The sequence below is a fragment of the Heteronotia binoei genome, chromosome 21, assembly GCF_032191835.1.
Source record: "Heteronotia binoei isolate CCM8104 ecotype False Entrance Well chromosome 21, APGP_CSIRO_Hbin_v1, whole genome shotgun sequence".
In the NCBI taxonomy this organism is placed as follows: domain Eukaryota; kingdom Metazoa; phylum Chordata; class Lepidosauria; order Squamata; family Gekkonidae; genus Heteronotia; species Heteronotia binoei.
This window is the reverse complement of record NC_083243.1, coordinates 8076110-8095079: the sequence shown is the minus strand read 5'-3', so window position 1 is coordinate 8095079 and position 18970 is coordinate 8076110. Positions and strand designations below refer to the sequence as shown.

Genomic DNA, 18970 nt, shown 5'->3' with positions numbered 1-18970 from the left:
TATAAATATAACGTAAATGAACGGACGAACGAATGAATTTCTTTATTGTTTTAATATTGCTTATTGTGTATTGTATGCTGTTGGCTGCCTTGAGTCTGCATAGAATGGCTGGGATATAAATATAACGTAAATGAACGGACGAATTAATGAATTTCTTTATTGTTTTAATATTGCTTATTGTGTATTGTATGCTGTTGGCTGCCTTGAGTCTGCATAGAATGGCTGGGATATAAATATAACGTAAATGAACGGACGAACGAATGAATTTCTTTAATAGGGCAGCCGCCAAACTGGAAGCACTGTGTCACTGTGGAATGCACCTCCCTCGCCCCGCCCCGTGCAAAGCAGGTTGGAATTTTTTATAAAACTAATTTGCAGAAAGTAAATATTTTCAGTTTTGCTTGTTATTCTGGAAACGAGGTCACAAACACACATACACACAACAACGGCTGTGTGACAAGTTGGCTTTATTGGGGTTCAAACCACTACACTCTCATAGCACACGACAAGCAACTGAAACTTTTTAAAACAGCAAAGCCATTAATCGCTTGACACAAAATCGCTTGGTGCCGGGCTGTTCTCGTCGTTGGCGCTTCAAGCGGCAGGTGGAAGCCCTGGGTACTCTTGCTGGGAGATATTCCATTTGCCCATGGCAGCCAGCTGGGAATTATTCCATCTATCCAAGATAGCCAGCACACGACTTTCGAGTTGCAAAGGGAACACATCTGGTGTGAACAACATAGTCGCAAACATTGCACACGTAAAGCCCAGGGCAATAGCTGAAAAGGCGATGGTAAGCGCGGTAACCGGGAAGATGACCTGAAGATTCCCCTGTGGAGAGGGAAGAAGAAAGAAGCCAGAGGGTTATGACGGAAGAGACAGTTTGGTGTAGTGGTTAAGTGTGCGGACTCTTATCTGGGAGAACCAGATTCCCCACTCCTCCACCTGCAGCAGCTGGAATGGCCTTGGGTTAGCCATAGCTATTGCAGGAGTTGTCCTTGAAAGGGCAGCTTCTGGGAGAGCTCTCTCAGCCCCACCCACCTCACAGGGTGTCTGTTGTGGTGGGAGAAGATATAGGCGATTGTGAGGTGCTCTGAGTCTCTGATTCAGAGAGAAGGGCAGGGTGTAAATCTGCAGTCTTATCTGGGAGAACCGGGCTTGATTCCCCACTCCTCCACTTGCAGCTGCTGGAATGGCCTTGGGTCAGCCATAGCTCTGGCAGAACTGTTCTTGAAAGGGCAGTTTCTGGGAGAGCTCTCTCAGCCCCACGTACCTTTTGAGAGCCAGTTTGGTGTAGTGGTTAAGTGCACGGACTCTTATCTGGGAGAACCGGGCTTGATTCCCCACTCCTCCACTTGCAGCTGCTAGAATGGCCTTGGGTCAGCCATAGCTCTTGCAGAGGTTGTCCTTGAAAGGGCAGCTTCTGGGAGAGCTCTCTCAGCCTCACCTACCTCACAGGGTGTCTGTTCTGGGGGTGGGGGAAGGTAAAGGAGATTGTGACTGCTTTGAGATTCAGAGTATAGGGCAGGATATCAATCCAATCTCTTTTTCTTCTTCTTCTTCTTCTTGACCTTGACATCCCTCCCTTGTTAAATTTTATGAAACAGCCACTCTTTAGCAATGAAAAAAAATTCCATGGGGGGGGGGGAGGGAATGAAACACTTGAAAATGTCCTGTGGAAAACTTTCCACCCGCCCCCGAATCTCTGGTGACTAGGGTTGCCAAGTCCAATTCAAGAAATATCTGGGGACTTTGGGGGTGGAGCCAGGAGTCTTTGGGGGTGGAGCCAGGAGACATTGGGAGTGGAGCCAGAAGCATAACTGAACTCCAAAGGGAGTTCTGGCCATCACATTTAAAGGGACCGCACCCCTTTTAAATGCCTTCCTTCCATAGGAAATAATGAAAGATAGGGGAACCTTCTTTGGGGGCTCATAGAATTGGATTCCCTTATCCAATCTTTTTGAAACTTGGGGGATATTTTGTGGAGAGGCACTGGATGCTATACTGAAAATCTGGTGCCTCTACCTCAAAAAACAGCCCCCCCCTTCCATCCCAGATACCCGTGGATCAATGCTCCATTATTTCCTATGGGAATAAGCCTCCATAGGGAATAATAGAGTTCCCAGCAGTCATTTCCCTTCCCCCCTCCCTGCTTTCTGATTACCCTGAAGCAGGGGGAGAGCCTCCAAACAGGGGGATCCCCTGCCCCCACCTGGGGATTGGCAACCCTACTGGTGACGTGTTTTGGATATTAAAGAAAGGCACTTTATAGACCAGGTGTCCCCAAATTAGTGTCCATGAGACCCCAACACTGTTCTTGGTGCCCATCTGCTGTTTTTAGAAAGTGGGTGGGGCCAGGTGGGACTTCAGCCCAGCAGGGCTTCTGATTAGCCATTGGAGACCTGATTGGCTGGGCAGATTAAAATGTTGCTTCAGTGGCAGCTGCCACTACTGTGTTGGTTTTACTCTCTCAGTTTGGTGTAGTGGTTAAGCGCACAGACTCTCACAGAGAGCTATCTCAGGAGTTGTCCTTGAAAGGGCAGCTGCTGTGAGAGCCCTCTCCAGCCCCACCCACCTCACAGGGTGTCTGTGAGGTAGGTGGTGTAACCAGTTTGGTGTAGTGGTGAAGTGTGCAGACTCTTATCTGGGAGAACAGGGTTTGATTCCCCTCTCCTCCACTTGCACATGCTGAAATGGCCTTGGGTCAGCCATAACTCTGGCAGAGGTTGTCCTTGAAAAGGCAACTTCTGTAAGAGCTCTCTCAGCCTCACCCATCTCACAGGGTGTCTGTTGTGGGGTAGAAAATAGAGGAGATTGTAAGCCGCTCTGAGTCTCTGATTCAGAGAGAAGGGCAGTGTATAAATCTGCAATTCTTCTTCTTCAATAAGTTCTTGCAGAGGTTGTCCTTGAAAGGGCAACTTCTGTAAGAGCTCTCTCAGCCCCACCCACCTCACAGGGTGTCTGTTGTGGGGGGAGAAGATAGAGGAGATTGTAAGCCGCTCTGAGTCTCTGATTCAGAGAGAAGGGCGGCGTATAAATCTGCAATTCTTCTTCATGGCAGCAACAGGACCCATTGCCAAGAGCAGTCACATTGGGAGGAGAATGCTGCTGTGAAGAAATACATTTTTGTTCCTGGGAGGTTTGAAAGGAGCAAAACCTCCACTCTGAGTTTTAAAAGCCAACCCCACCCACCACAGAGAACAGGAAAGCGGAGAGGTCAGTTCAGTTGCTTTCCAGACTTACCGTATTTTTCGGATGATTAGACGCACCGGACCATAAGATGCACCTTCGTCTACGTGCGCAAATGGCCATCTTTGGTGACGCGGGCGCCATTGCAGCCTTTGGGCCGCCTCGGGGCAAGCACGCCTGGCTGGGAGAGAAGCGGCGAGATCGCTCCCTGCAAAGTGCTGGGTTGGCGATGGGGGCGGAAGGAGCGATCTCGCCGCTTGTCTTCCGGGGGCTGCAGGCCCCTCCCCCCTCATCTTTTAGTATTCGGACCATAAGACGCATGCACTTTCCCCCCCGCTTTTTTTTTGGGGGGGAGTGCGTCTTATGGTCCGAAAAATACGGTCGTTCATCCTCATACAAATGCTAATCGGTCTAGCTAGAGACAATAAGGGGCCAACCTCAATTCTAGCAGTGAACAGAGATTTGGTAGTGTTAACGGCTATAGCAGAGGTGGCTAATCTATGGCACGGAAGCCACATGTGGCTCTTTCACACACATTGTGTGGCTCTCGCTGCTAGTCCCACTGCCTCAAATCAGCATTTCTCTCTTTAAATCACTTCCAAGCCAAACCAGCTAGTGGCTCGAAGAAGGCATTTAAATTTGCTTTCTTTCCACTTTTTTCTCCCCCATCTATTTGCCTTTTCTTCCTTCCTTCCTTGCAGCTCTCCAGCATCTGATGTTCATGTCTTGTAGCTCTCAGACATCGGATGTTTATTCTGCGTGGCTCTTACATTAAGCAAGTTTGGCTACCGCTGGGCTAGGGAGTCTTCAGAAAGGAAAACTCTGGAGGCATCAGAAAAAGATTCCTTGACCCGGCCTGAATGGGTCAGTGGGAGGGGAAAATTCCTTGCAGCAGGAAAGAGGTCCCTTTCCTTGGGGACTGGGTTCAAGATCATACACTGACCTTTCCCCTGCCAAGTACAAAACAATATCCAGGACACAGTTCATGACTAATACAAAACGAAACTGAATCCAACACTCTATAAACAGTATACCATAAATGTGTTATATTACTAAACCTAGTACCAGTTCGGAATTCATGTACAAAATCTTGATTAATAACAATTCATTCATGGAATCATAGAGTTGGAAGGGAACCCCAGGGTCATCTAGTCCAACCCCCTGCACAATGTCAGATGGCCATCTAGCCTCTGTATAAAAACCTCCAAGGCAGGAGAGCACACCACCTCCCAAGGAAGCCTGTTCCACTGAGGAACCGCTCTAATGGTCAGGAAGCTTTTCCTAATGTTGAGCCGGAAACTTTTGATTTAATTTCAACCCACTGGTTCTGGTCCTACCTTCCAGGGCCACAGAAAACAATTCCACCCCATCCTCAATATGACAGCCCTTCAAGTACTTGAAGATGGTGATCCTATCACCTCTCAGCCGCCTCTTCTCCAGGCTAAACATCCCCATTTCCTTCAACCTTTCCTCATAGGACTTGGTCTCCAGACCCCACACCATCTTCATTGCCCTCCTCTGGACCATTCCAGCTTGTCTAGATCCTTCTTAAAATGCGGTGCCCAAAACTGAACACAATACTCCAGGTGAGGTCTTCCCAGAGCAGAGTAAAGTGATGCCATCATTTCACATGATCTGGATGCTATTATCCTGTTGATACAGCCCAAAATTGCCTTTGCCTTTTTAACCACCACATCACAATGTTGACTCATGTTCAGAGTACGGTCCACAACGACCCCTAGATTCTTTTCGCACAGACTACTGCTAAGACAAGTCTCCCCCATCCTATAACCATGCATTGGATTTTTCCTACCTAAGAGGAGAACTTGACACTTATCCCTGTTAAAATTCATATTATTTGTTTCAGCCCAGTTTTCCAGCCTGTCAAGATCATCCTGTATCCTGTTTTTGTCTTCTGCTGTATTTGATGACTAGCACAAATTAGACTTCCAATTTAGTATCATCTGCAAATTTAATAAGCATTCCCTCCATTCCTGTGACGGAACCGGCCCGATTCTGCCTTTAGACCCGGTCCCGTCAACTCCCTATTGAGTCGCCAACTCCTGGAGGGAGCTATTTCTACTCCTGCCACTTGGGCTCGCTGCCACCACCTGCTCAGTCTAGGGGTTCAGATTGAGAGGAACAGGACTCCCAATCCCCCTCTCCAGCTATGAGGCCAGGCCTCAAGGCCCTCTGCCACCCAGTACTTGGGTATCACAGAGACCACAGCACTTCTTCGAGGAACCCCTGGAGGATTGGCACCTTATCCAACTGCATGCCTTCCCCCTTCCCCGGGGCCCTCGTCTTAAAGCAGCATGGTCTAAGGCAGTTGGGGATCTATGTGGTACAGAGTTTGACTGCCAGCATTCAAAACAGTAAAAATATTTAATTAAAAGAGAAAAAGAAAAGAAGAACAAAACAAAAACAGTTGCATGTAAAAGGTTAACACAGCACAGCACCCGCACAGCAAACAGCATGACAAAGAAAAGGTGGTTATAAACGCATCCTACTGTCCCTGGTCTAACCTTGCCCTGTCTTGTGGATGACTTACTTGGTCTGACTACCTGGGGGCCTTTTCCTCTTGAATAGGCCTCTTCCACAGGCAGGAGCCCCCACACTGGCAACCTCTTCCTTTGAGCGCCCGCTGAGAACTGCCTCTCTTCCTGCCTAACTCACATCCCAAGAACAAAAGAACTTCCTGCCGCTCTAGGAGGCTTTCCCCCTAGAGTTGTTGGTTTGGCTCTGGAAGGGAGGGGGGGAATGAAAGGAGGGTAAGGCCCCAAAGCCTGCTTAGCAGTTTCATGTTCCCTCCCAACTAAGATGGCGTTTCTCCACAATTCCTTTATCCAAATCATTGACAAAGATGTTGGAACAAAACAGGTCTAAAAATACTGGTGTGCAGGAGACAAAGGGGGCCCACCCACAACGATAAGGCTATCGTTTCATTTTTATAGGAAATAAAATTTTCAAAAAAATACGTAAGTGGAACAAAGGTACAATTAAAACTTTTGCGAAAGAAATGTATATACATATTTTAGTAATTATAGTGTACGTATATTGTACATTTTACTGGCAGTACGCAGTAGATATTAAACGTCAATACAGATTGCATTTTCTCCAAGGGAGCTGATCTCTACCAGCTGGAGATCAGTTGCAAAACCGGGAGATCCCCAGGCCCCACCTGGAGGCTGGCAACCCTAAATACCAGGGATGGCCAACGGTAGCTCTCCAGACGTTTTCTGCCTACAACTCCCATCAGCCCCAGTCAGCATAGCCAATGGCTGGGGTTGATGGGAGTTGTAGGCAGAAAAAAAACCATCTGGAGAGCTACCGTCGGCCACCCCTGCTAAATACAATGCAAATTTTAATTGCATTACAGTAATAATACCGGAACTTCTATTTTCAAGCGACTAAAAGGACATAAACATTTTTAACACATTGTTTAAGGGGGCCCAAACTTCATCAGGGACCCACTTGCCATCCAGCAAGCTGACACCCTAGCCAGTCCATAGAGTTGCCAAGTCCAATTAAAGAAATATCTGGGGACTTTGGGGGTGGAGCCTGGAGACTTTAGGGGTGGAGCCTGGAGCAAGGGTGTGACAAGCATCATTGAACTCCAAAGGGAGTTCTGGCCATCACATTGAAAGGGACCGCACGCCTTTTAAATGCCTTCCTTCCATAGGAAATAATGAAAGATAGGGGCACCTTCTTTGGGGGCTCATAGAATTGGACCCCCTGGTCCAATCCTTTTAAAACTTGGAGGGTATTTTGGGGAGAGGCACTGGATGCTATGCTGCAAATGTGGTGTCTCTATCTCAAAAAACAGCCCCCCCCCCAAAAAAAGCCCCAGATACCCGCAGATAAATTTTCCATTATACCCTATGGCAGGGGTGGCCAAAACTGTGGCTGGGGAGCCACGTGTGGCTCTTTCACACATATTGTGTGGCTCTTGAAGCCCCCACTGCCCCGTTGGCCAACTTGGAGCAGGCATTTGTCTCTTTCATTCACTTCTCCAAGCCAAGCCAGCAGGCAGTCTGGAGAATTCATTTAAACTTACTTTCTTTCCACCTCCACATCTATTTGCATCCCTTCCTTTACTTCCTTCCTCACGGCTCTCGGACGTCTGACATTCATGTCTTGTGGCTCTCAAACATCTGAGATTTATTCGATGTAGTTCTTACGTTAAGCAAGTTTAATCGCCCCTGCCCTATGGGAATTGGGTCTCCAAAGGGAAGAATGGAGGGCCAAGCAGACACTCCTCCCGCTCCACCCTGCTTTCTGATGATCCTGAAGCGGGGGGGGGGCTCCAAAACCAGGAGGGGGGGATCCCCCACCTGGGAATTAGGTAACCAAAAAGAGTCACACGGGATGTGGAACTGAAGATCAAGCGTTGGCACCGTGTACCACTGACTCCTGCAGTGTTGGCCCTTGAAGACCCAATCCAAAAGTACATGAGAACATTTCCAGTCATTTTTATTAATTTGCTCAGGGCGGCTCACGTGGACCAAAAGGGTATGGAAAAAATCCTTCCGTATCAAAAATTAATTTCCACAAGGGAATGAAGCCGACAGGAAGAACCGATCTCTTTCCCTGTTTCGCTGGAGGCTTTATCCAAGCCATTGCTTAATTCTATTTATACTACAATCTCCTCTCAAAGAACGTCTCGCTCGAAACACTTCCAAGAATCTGCTGCTTCATTCCCTTGAGGAAATTAATTTTTGATACTGAAGAATCTTTTTCCATACCCTTTGGGTCGACGTGCGTCACCCTGAACAAATTAATAAAAATTACTGGAAATCTTTTCCTATACTTTTGGATTGGTTCTTCAAGGGCTAACTCTGCTAGCCAGTTTGGTGTGTCCTGGTGAAGTGAGCGGACTCTTATCTGGGGGGGAGGAAGAAAAAGGAGATTGTAGGCTGCTCTGTGACTCTGTCCTTGAAAGGGCAGCTTCTGGGAGAGCCCTCTCAGCCCCACCCACCTCACAGGGTGTCTGTTGTTGGGGAGGAAGGGAAAGGAGATTGTAGGCCGCTCTGAGACTGTGTCCTTGGAAGGGCAGTTGCTGTGAGAGCCCTCTCAGCCCCACCCACCTCACAGGGTGTCTGTTGTGGGGGAGGAAGGTAAAGGAGATTGTGAACTGCTCTCAGACTCTGTCCTTGGAAGGGCAGCTTCTGGGAGAGCCCTCTCAGCCCCACCCACCTCACAGGGTGTCTGTTGTGGGGGAGGAAGGTAAAGGAGATTGTGAACTGCTCTCAGACTCTGTCCTTGGAAGGGCAGCTTCTGGGAGAGCCCTCTCAGCCCCACCCACCTCACAGGGTGTCTGTTGTTGGGGAGGAAGGGAAAGGAGATTGTGACCTGCTCTCAGACTCTGTCCTTGGAAGGGCAGCTTCTGGGAGAGCCCTCTCAGCCCCACCCACCTCACAGGATGTCTGTTGTGGGAGAAGAAGGGAAAGGAGATTGTAGGCTGCTCTGAGACTCTGTCCATGGAAGGGCAGCTTCTGGGAGAGCCCTCTCAGCCCCACCCACCTCACAGGGTGTCTGTTGTGGGGGAGGAAGGTAAAGGAGATTGTGAACTGCTCTCAGACTCTGTCCTTGGAAGGGCAGCTTCTGGGAGAGCCCTCTCAGCCCCACCCACCTCACAGGGTGTCTGTTGTGGGGGAGGAAGGTAAAGGAGATTGTGAACTGCTCTCAGACTCTGTCCTTGGAAGGGCAGCTTCTGGGAGAGCCCTCTCAGCCCCACCCACCTCACAGGGTGTCTGTTGTTGGGGAGGAAGGGAAAGGAGATTGTGACCTGCTCTCAGACTCTGTCCTTGGAAGGGCAGCTTCTGGGAGAGCCCTCTCAGCCCCACCCACCTCACAGGATGTCTGTTGTGGGAGAAGAAGGGAAAGGAGATTGTAGCCTGCTCTGAGACTCTGTCCATGGAAGGGCAGCTTCTGGGAGAGCCCTCTCAGCCCCACCCACCTCACAGGGTGTCTGTTGTGGGGGAGGAAGGGAAAGGAGATTGTGACCTGCTCTCAGACTCTGTGCATGGAAGGGCAGCTGCTGGGAGAGCCCTCTCAGCCTCACAGGTGTCTGTTGGGGGGGCGAGGGAGGAAGGAAAAGGAGATTGTGAGTTGTTCTGGGACTCCAGTATCATCATCATCTTCTTCTGTCAGTGGTACACGGTGCCAACGCTTGATCTGCAGTCCCGCCAGGGGATTAGCAACCCCCTGCCAGTCCGCCACGGCCAACAACTCCCTCCCCCCAAGCCTTGAAGGAGAGGCGACCGAAGGCAAACTCACCGCAGGAAAGTTGCCGCGCATGATTGCAGCTTCGAAGGGCGCGGGGCAGCGCAGCCAGCAGACGGTCACGAAGGCGGAGGGGAGCCCAGACGGGCACAGGTTGCTCTGGACTCGCTCGCGCTTCGCCTCCTGCTGCTGCTGCCTCCGCCAGCCCTCCGGTATTTATCAGCGGCTCAGCGGGGAAAGCGCCGGGGAGGGGCCCGCCCGCAGGCAGGAAGGCAGGCGGATTCTGGGCTTCCGCCGCAGCAGCCGCCAGGGGGCGTGTTGACCCAGCGACGCCTCCTTTTCCCCGGGCCGGGCGCAGGAGCCGTCCAGTGGGCAGATTGGGTTTCGGAAATTTATCACTTTTGCAGGATGGATGCAGAGTAGGGTCGCAGGATGGATGCAGAGTAGGGTGGGGAGGAATAAGCAACAAGAATTAAAAGGAAGTGCTCCTTCACCCAAAGGGGGATTAACGCGTGGAATTCACTGCCACAGGAGGTGGTGGCGGCTACAAGCATAGCCAGCTTAAAGATGGGATTGGATAAAAATATGGAGCAGAGGTCCATCACTGGCTATTAGCCACAATGTGTGTGTGTGTGTGTGTATATATATATATATATATATATATATATATATAATTTTTTTTTGTCCACTGTGTGACACAGTGTTGGACTGGATGGGCCGTTGGCCTGATCCAGCAGGGCTTCTCTTATGTGACACAAAGTGTTGGACTGGATGGGCCGTTGCCCTGATCCAACAGAGCTTCTCTTATGTTCTTCTGTGACACAGAGTGTTGGACTGGAGGGGCCATTGGCCTGATCCAACATGGCTTCTCTTATATTCTTATGTGATACAGAGTGTTGGACTAGATGGGCCGTTGGCCAGATCCAAAATGGCTTCTCTTATGTTCTTAAGTGACACAGAATGTTGGACTGGATGGGCACTGGCCTGATCCAACATGGCTTCTCTTATGTTCTTATGTGACACAGAGTGTTGGACTGGATGGGCCGTTGGCCTGATCCAACATGGCTTCTCTTATGTTCTTCTGTGACACAGAGTGTTGGACTGGATGGGCCGTTGGCCTGATCCAACAGGGCTTCTCTTATGTTCTTATGTGTGACACAGAGTGTTGGACTGGATGGGCCGTTGGCCTGATCCAACAGAGCTTCTCTTATGTTCTTCTGTGACACAGAGTGTTGGACTGGAGGGGCCATTGGCCTGATCCAACAGGGCTTCTCTTATGTTCTTATGTGTGACACAAAGTGTTGGACTGGATGGGCCATTGGCCTGATGCAACATGGCTTCTCTTATGTTCTTAAGTGACACAGAATGTTGGACTGGATGGGCACTGGCCTGATCCAACATGGCTTCTCTTATGTTCTTATGTGACACAGAGTGTTGGACTGGATGGGCCGTTGGCCTGATCCAACATGGCTTTTCTTATGTTCTTATGTGACACAGAGTGTTGGACTGGATGGGCCGTTGGCCTGATCCAACGTGGCTTTTCTTCTGTGACACAGAGTGTTGGACTGGATGGGCCACTGGCCTGATCCAACATGGCTTCTCTTATGTTCTTATGCTCTGTGCTGGAGTCCTTGTCTGATGAAGTGTGCTTAGAGAGCACGCGAAAGCTTCCATTCTGAATAAAACTTGGTTGGTCTTAAAGGGACTACTTGACTCCTGCTTTGTTCAACTGCTCCAGGCCAACGCGGCTGCCCGCTTGGGTCTAGCTCCGTGTATAGTTCACCTCTTGTCAATTTCCTTTCTTAAAAAAAATCCACTCCCACAATTTTAGTTGTTTGTATCGAAATGTTTACTGATGACAATAAGTCCGGATTTGCACCATGTATGCACAGGATACTGCCACATATTTAGAAGTATCAGCTTACAGGTATAATTGGTCTACTGCAGGGGTGGCCAGTGGTAGCTCTCCAGATGTTTTTTGCCTACAACTCCCATCAGCCCCAGCCAGCATGGCCAATGGCTGGGACTGATAGGAGTTGTAGGCAAAAAAACATCTGGAGAGCTACCGTTGGCCACCCCTGGATTCCTGTTTCGCAATATTGCTTTATCCAAGCCACAATTTAAACCATCTTGGTTGGGCCGGGCCATGTGTGTACCTATTTAAGATTTGGCAGGGAATTTTATTACCTTTTATGGCTATCCAGACCAAATGGCCAAGCCACACTGTTTTATGTGACCATGTGATCAATTAGTTTGCCCTCTTAATCGACAAACTGCACAGTATTCCAGCCACAATACCTGATCCCCTCGTCTGATGAGGTGTGCTTAGAGAGCACACGAAAGCTTATGCTCTAAATAAAACTTGGTTGGTCCTAAAGGTGCCACTTGACTCCTGCTTTGTTCAACTGCTTCAGACCAACACGGCTGCCCTTTTGGATCTATTTAAGATTAGGTAGCAGAGATATATATATTATAAAGAACAAAGACAAACACAAATATCTTTTTTTTAAAAAACTTAAAGCACGCTTAAAACGTTAGCACTCATTGGTCTTAAAGATGCTTTCTTTGTATTTCTCCCATGGGATCCAGGGAACTGGGCAAAGGAAGCTCTGGCTCTTTCCTTCCTACTCCAAGGGACTGGAGAGGGGAGGAGCCTCAGCCAATAGAAGGAAGAGAGGCTTGGCTCAGTACCTCTGCTGTGCAATTGAGAGAGCCTGGCAAAGCAAGCTATTCCTTTCCCCTTTCTCCCCAAGGGAGGAGCCTCAGCCAATGGAGGAGTGGCTACACCAGAAGCGTGTGGCGTAATATTTAAAGGAGTTCCTGCTACAAAAAAGCCCTGTGTTTCTACAATATCACTATAGAAGAAGAAGGTATTAATTTTATATCCCGCCCTCCATGCCGAAGAGTCTCAGAGCAGCTCACAATCTCCTTTAGCTTCCTCCCCCACAACAGACACCCTGTGAGGGGGGTGGGGCTGGAGAGGGCTCTCCCAGCAGCTGCCGGAGCTATGGCTGACCCAAGGCAATTCCAGCAGGTGCAAGTGGAGGAGTGGAGAATCAAACCCGGTTCTCCCAGATAAGAGTCCCCACACTTCACCACTACACCAAACTGGCTCTCCTGGTGTAGCCAATCCTCCAAGAGCTTACAGTAGGTCCTGTACTAAAAGCCCTGTAAGCTCTTGGAGGATTGGCTACATCAGGGGGATATGGCCTTATATGCAAAGGAGTTCCTGCTACAAAAATGATGTATATACAGAAAATACATCAGCCATGTACAAATAGAAATAGTAATTCATAAAACAGACAAACTTATGATCTATAATCAGCATCTTAAAGTAAGTATGGGTCAGTCAGAGTACGTAACTTCTTTCTACTACTATTCCATGTAGCGAACAGGGTTATGTCTGTACATGAAACCATGGTAAAAAGGATTCCAAGGGGTTTTTCTTCTATCTTGTACTATCTTTCATAAAGATGAAAGTGAGTTCAGTTCTGCTGTCCCTAGTATTTTTTTCAATCAGTTCTTGCTTTTTTGGAATTTCTGGGTGTTTTCAGTTTTTTGCAATTAAAATCCTTGCTGCAGTGATAATGTGTGTCGTCAAATGCCATATTTCCCTTGAGTATTCCTTGGGGAAAATGTTCAGTAAAAACAATTCCGTCTTAAATTGAATTTGTATTGAATTTAATTGAATTTCTCAATATCTTTTGCAGTAATTCATGAACCATTTCCCAATATTTTTTCACCGTATCACAAGACCACCACATATGATAAAATGTTCCCATTTCCAATACTTATTGGATACATTAGCATACATCTTAGACAATTTTTTAGGAGTCGTGTACTGTTTATAAAACATTTTACACAAATTTTCTTTAAGAGTAACAGATTTAGTCATGTTTATATTACATTTCCAAAAAGCTCCCCAAGTGTCTATATCAGCATTATGGCTCGTGTTCTGAGCCCATTTAGTTAATCTTTTACAATCTCATCTTGCATCTTCATTTGCAACAATAAGGACTATATTTTCTTAATCATGTTATTCTGTCAAACCCATTTTGTTCCTTGGAAAAACCCACAGACTTAGCATCTCTAGAATCAATTTGTAATCTCAGCCACCAGTCTAAAATCACATTTTGTGATTTGAGCTCCTCGTTAGATTTTAAGTTGTCAGTATCTTTCAGAAGTTGTTCATATCTTAATATCATATCTTGAGATGATAAGGCAGATTGAACAAAAGCTTCCACTGGTGAGACTCATTTTGGGATATTTTGCTATATTTGCAGTTTCAGCCATGCCCATGTTGTGTAGAAGGATTTTCTCAACAAATGATTTTTAAAATAGTTATGACCCTCTGTTTTTTGATACCACAAATAAGCATGGCACCCCATAGTGAGATCATGGCCTTCTAATAGCAAGAGGCTGCTGAGAGGTGATATAATCACCATCTTCAAGTACTTGAAGGGCTGTCATATAGAGGATGGTGTGGAATTCTTTTCTGTGTCCCCGGAAGTTAGGACCAGAACCAATGGGTTGAAATTAAAAGAGTTTCTGGCTTAACATTAGGAAGAACTTCCTGACCGTTAGAGCGATTCCTCAGTGGAACAGTCTTCCATGGGAGGTGGTGGGCTCTCCTTCCTTGGAGGTTTTTAAACAGAGGCTAGATGGCCATTTGACAGTAATGAGGATCCTGTGAATTAGGGGAAGGTATTTGTGAATTTCCTGCATTGTGCAGGGGGGCGGGTTGGACTACATGACCCTGGAGGTCCCTTCCATCTCTATGGTTCTATGATTCAATCAATCAAAATATTTATTATGATCACAGATCAGAATAAAGCAAAAAGGTATCAATCGAGGGAAATTATATAAAACTAGACAGAAGTCTTATCTTGCCCTGAAATAAAACAAATCAACTTGTTGCTGTGGATCTCTGACCTATAAGCAGCTGCAAAAAAATTTGCAGTTAATAGTTGTTCAAGAGTTTGTTACTTTCAGAAGACTCTGCAGAATTCTAATTATTCTAATACTGCAGATTGTCATTTTTCAGTACCACTATTGCAAATTTATTCTAACTTAATTGGCTAACATACTTCAGTTATTTTCTAAATTGTCTAGGGACAGTGTGTTCTAGTTAATGACAACAATTTCCCCAGATGTAAACACAATCACCAAATTATTTTAAAATAGTATGTTCTAGTTAATGACAAAAATTGCCCCACATGTAAGATAAACACAGTCACCAAGCCATAAGCATTTTATATTTACCAAACCCACCCACCCCACTCTTAACCCAAACAATACGCAGTGTTATGCCAACAACAGGAAATGAATCTCATCCCCCCTTCTTCCGGCCTGAAAGTCCAGGATACACTGTAGCCTTATAGCTCTCTAATATGGTTCTTCTGGTTTGCTGGAATTCGAAAAGTCAATGTGAAGCAGACTTATTCAATGTCTTAGGCTGCTTTCAGTCATAGATGCAAATGAAACTACAATCCAAAATTTTATAATCCTTCCATGAAAGAAATAGTCACTGCATTTAGGTATTGTAATCCAATAGAAGAAGAAGAAGATATTGAATTTATATCCCGCCCTCCACTCCGAGTCTCAGAGCGGTTCACAATCTCTTTTATCTTCCTCTCCCACAACAGACCCCCTGTGAGGTGGGTGGGGCTGAGAGGGCTCTCACAGCAGCTGCCCTTTCAAGGACGACCTCTGCCAGAGCTACGGCTGACCCAAGGCCATGCTAGCAGGTGCAAGTGGAGGAGTGGGGAATCAAACCCGGTTGTCCCAGATAAGAGTCCGCACACTTCACCACTACACCAAACTGGCTCACCAAATAGGCCCCAGAAGTTTGCAAAACTTAAAAATCAAAGACAAAACTGGCCAAACCCGTATAGGAGCCAGTTATAGATCTAGAAAGACAAATGCAAAGGATATAGTTTTATTGAATCATGGAATTTCATGCCTGTGAGCCGCCCTGAGCCCGCCTTTGGCGGGGGAGGGCGGGATATAAGAATAAATTTATTATTATTATTATTATTATTATTATTATTATTATTATTATTATTATTATTATTATTATTATTATTATTATTATTATTATTATTCCACTTATCTTCAGATCAGCCAGGAAACTTTAAGTAAAAGTATACATCCATAACTAGGTAACATCCAAACAGAGAGTAGTAGTCAAAATAAAACTTCATTGGAACAGAATCAAAGTTAAAATCTCCAGTAAAGAAAAGTCGGTTGAAACCCAGATCTTCAGGGAGGGTGGCCTGCCAAACTTCTGCCAACCCACCCTCCCCTTTTCAATATCAGTCTATCTTTGTTCCATGGTAATAAATCCCAACGCTATTACAGTCCAAGTAAAGTAAAATAACTTGCAATCAGACTTAGGGGAGGGACGGTGGCTCAGTGGTAGAGCATCTGCTTGGTAGGCAGAAGGTCCCAGGTTCAATCTCCGGCATCTCCAACTAAAAAGGGTCCAGGCAAATAGGTCTGAAAAACCTCAGCTTGAGACCCTGGAGAGCTGCTGCCAGTCTGAGTAGACAAGACTGACTTTGATGGACTGGCAGTCTGATTCAGTAGAAGGCAGCTTCATATGTTCATATATATGCAGACCAATTTTGCACTCACCCTACACCACTCTGACGTTCCTCTTTTTCAGCGCGGCGTCCCTCTGATTTCCCGCTATCTCCCCAGGTCTTCAGCATTTATCGCCGTTTTTGCACGGCAAAGAGAAACCGCTAAAAACCTATTTCTGTTAAAACTGTCACAATCCAGCAGGAATCAGCAGAAGCGCTTGAATCAATTTAAGCTGTGCGGGTGTTCGCTTCTAATGCCATTTAAAATGGCGATTACATCAGTGGAGCGTAGGGACGACTGAGAGTTCGAGGACCCGACCGCCATTGAGATCCTTGGGTCTCGCCAAGCTCCCTGCTTCAGGAGACCCTCGCCTGAGTCTCTGTTTGAGTTCTCCCTCTGGGGAACCCCTCCAAGTGCTCGATATAGGGGGTCGACAGAGCAGCGCTCTGCAATCGGCCCTGTCAGAAGCATCTCTGTTTTCTCAGGCCCCCTAGAAGAACTGCAGTTTGAGTACCTCAACCTCAGCCAACTTTCATAGCTCTCTTTCTTTCCCCACCCCTCTCTCATGTGTGTGCGCACACATACACACACACACACACAGGGAAGAATAATCCATGAGGGAAGAATAATCCAGAGCAAAGGTGGCCAAACTCCAGCTTGGGAGCCACATGCGGCTCTTTCACACATATTGTGCGGCTCCTGGAGTTTGAGGATTAACTGAATGCAGGCTTACTCTCACATAAGTGTGCTTAGCGTCAGAGCCTCAGTCAGCCTCTGAGCGACTATTTCTTCCGTGTGTGAAGCAGGAAATAGGCAGGCTTGCAAGCTCTTCTCCTCCACCACAGAGGTCACCCAGAGACCTAGAGTGGAGAAAGAGAGTGCAAGAGCTAAGGGTGCCACTGCTAGGAGGGATGGCATTAAAGAGGGTGGTGCAGGATTCCCCCCGAATTTCATAGCTGTTGTAGGAGCTGTATTTACTATCCTTGGAGTCCACACAAAGAGATGTGTAAGGATGCAAATGGGGGTCAGTGATTCATATGGTACATGTGTGCTTCCTTCTCCCACTGGTGACAAAAAATAATTCCCTAACTTTTCCCTATGCAAGTCTAACTTTTCCCTATGCAAGTGTTATCCCCAGCTATTGTTTGTTTCTCTCTCTCAAAAGTCTCCCTCTAGCATGGTCGTGTTGTACAGTGCATACCTATGTATTTTATCCTTCTGGGTAAAGAAGTATTAAGAGTTTTAATAAAGTCATGTGTGTAATATTTGTTCTTGTCTTGGGGCTCTGAAACATCGGACGTTTATTCTATATGGCTCTTACGTTAAGCAAATTTGGCCACCCCCGATCCAGAGAGTCTTGCAGAAACAAAGAGCAAATGTGGGAAAAGGTTATTTCTTTTATTCCAAACGCACGCAAATAAGCCAATGGGAAAATCTAAGTGGTAAAAAATAGAAGGAAAAAAGTGAAAGCATTCAGTTTATTGCTATTTAAAACAAAACATCCATGACATCAGATATTTCCTGTGCACACACCCGGAAAAGGATCACTGTTGCCCCAGCAGGCATCTGGAAGAGAAAAGGCCAAAGAATGACCAAAGTCGGCTTCTGGCTAGTCCAAAGAGCTTCTCTTCAGTCAGCCAGAAAGCAGGGGGCTGTTCATTCATCAAATAATATCAGTGGCAGTACCAGAAATGTGGAATGTTTCCCTTGGGGGCCATAAAGGCCCTGTGGGATCTCTCCCAATTCTGCAGGGCCTAAGACTGAGCTATTTCGGCAGGCCTTTAACACCTAAACCGGCAGAGGATTGCCACCCTACACTGCTGAGGAACGACAATCACTGTGGGATAACTGTGAGGAAGGAATACAAAAAAAGAGAGAAAGGAAATAATGACCTCCAGGGTTCTTTTTCTAGCAGGAGGTCCTCTGCATATTAGGCCACGCCCCCCCCCGGTGTAGCTAGGGTTGCCTAGTCCAATTCACGAAATATCTGGGGACTTTGGGGGTGGAGCCAGGATACTTTGGGGGTGGAGCCAGGAGGTTTTAGGGGTGGAGCCAAGATCAAGACTGTGACAAGCATAATTGAACTCCAAAGGGAGTTCTGGCCATCACATTTAGAGTTCAAGGGTAGGGGCACCTTCTTTGGGGGCTCATAGAATTGGACCACTTGAAATTTCTATCTCTAAACTGTAATGGGCTAAATAATTTAATTAAGAAAAAACGGGTTGCCTCTGCCATCTCTGCCATATATGGATCGAGTACTTATTTTTTAATTCAGCTGCCAATTATGTGTGTGTGTGTGTGTGTGTGTGTATGTGTATGTACATATATATATATATATAATGACCATCCCTGGGCCGAAGGAGATTAAATACCAGAGCACCAGAGCACGGGCATTCTCGATCGCGGCCCCTACCCTGTGGAACCGACTCCCCGAGGAGGTGTGGGCCCTGCGGAACCTTGAGCAGTTCCACAGGGCCTGCAATACCGTCCTTTTTAAGCTCGCACACTCAGACTGCTAGGAAGATCAGTAATTAAGGAGCCGCCATTGTGGTTTGAAGATCTATACCACCGAATACTGTATTTATTGAACTGGTTTTTAATGTTATTAAGTTACTGTTGATGTTTATATTGTTAAATTTAAAGGCTTTTATTGTTATTGTATGTTTTTATAAAATGTTGTTAGCCGCCCTGAGCCTGCCGAGGTGGGGAGGGCGGGATAGAAATAAAATTTATTATAATTATATATTGTGTTTTGTTGTTGTGTTTGTATTTTGTGTGTATATATATATATTGTTTATTGTATATATATGTATATTGTTTTCTGCTGGTATGCTATGCTTATACACAAAGAATGATTGCAGATACAGTCATTGATTGCTTTATTTGTATGTTTATTAAATTCAATAAAAAGGTTTTGGGACAAAAAAAAAAAGAGAGAGAAGGAGGTCTCCTTTTGTTATTGGAGTAGAGT

The 18970-nt window shown here is 46.5% G+C and overlaps 1 protein-coding gene across 1 annotated transcript in view; it reads right to left on the bottom strand.

Moving 5' to 3' along the window:
• Positions 1 to 450: 450 nt before the first annotated feature.
• The window catches only part of LOC132588946 (uncharacterized), a 104917-nt gene continuing 86397 nt past the window's right edge, over positions 451 to 18970 (bottom strand). The window contains exon 3 of the mRNA XM_060261424.1: positions 451 to 831. Within this exon, the coding sequence (XP_060117407.1) occupies positions 595 to 831 (237 nt within the window). The 3' untranslated portion in view covers positions 451 to 594. The remainder of the gene's footprint in view (positions 832 to 18970) is intronic.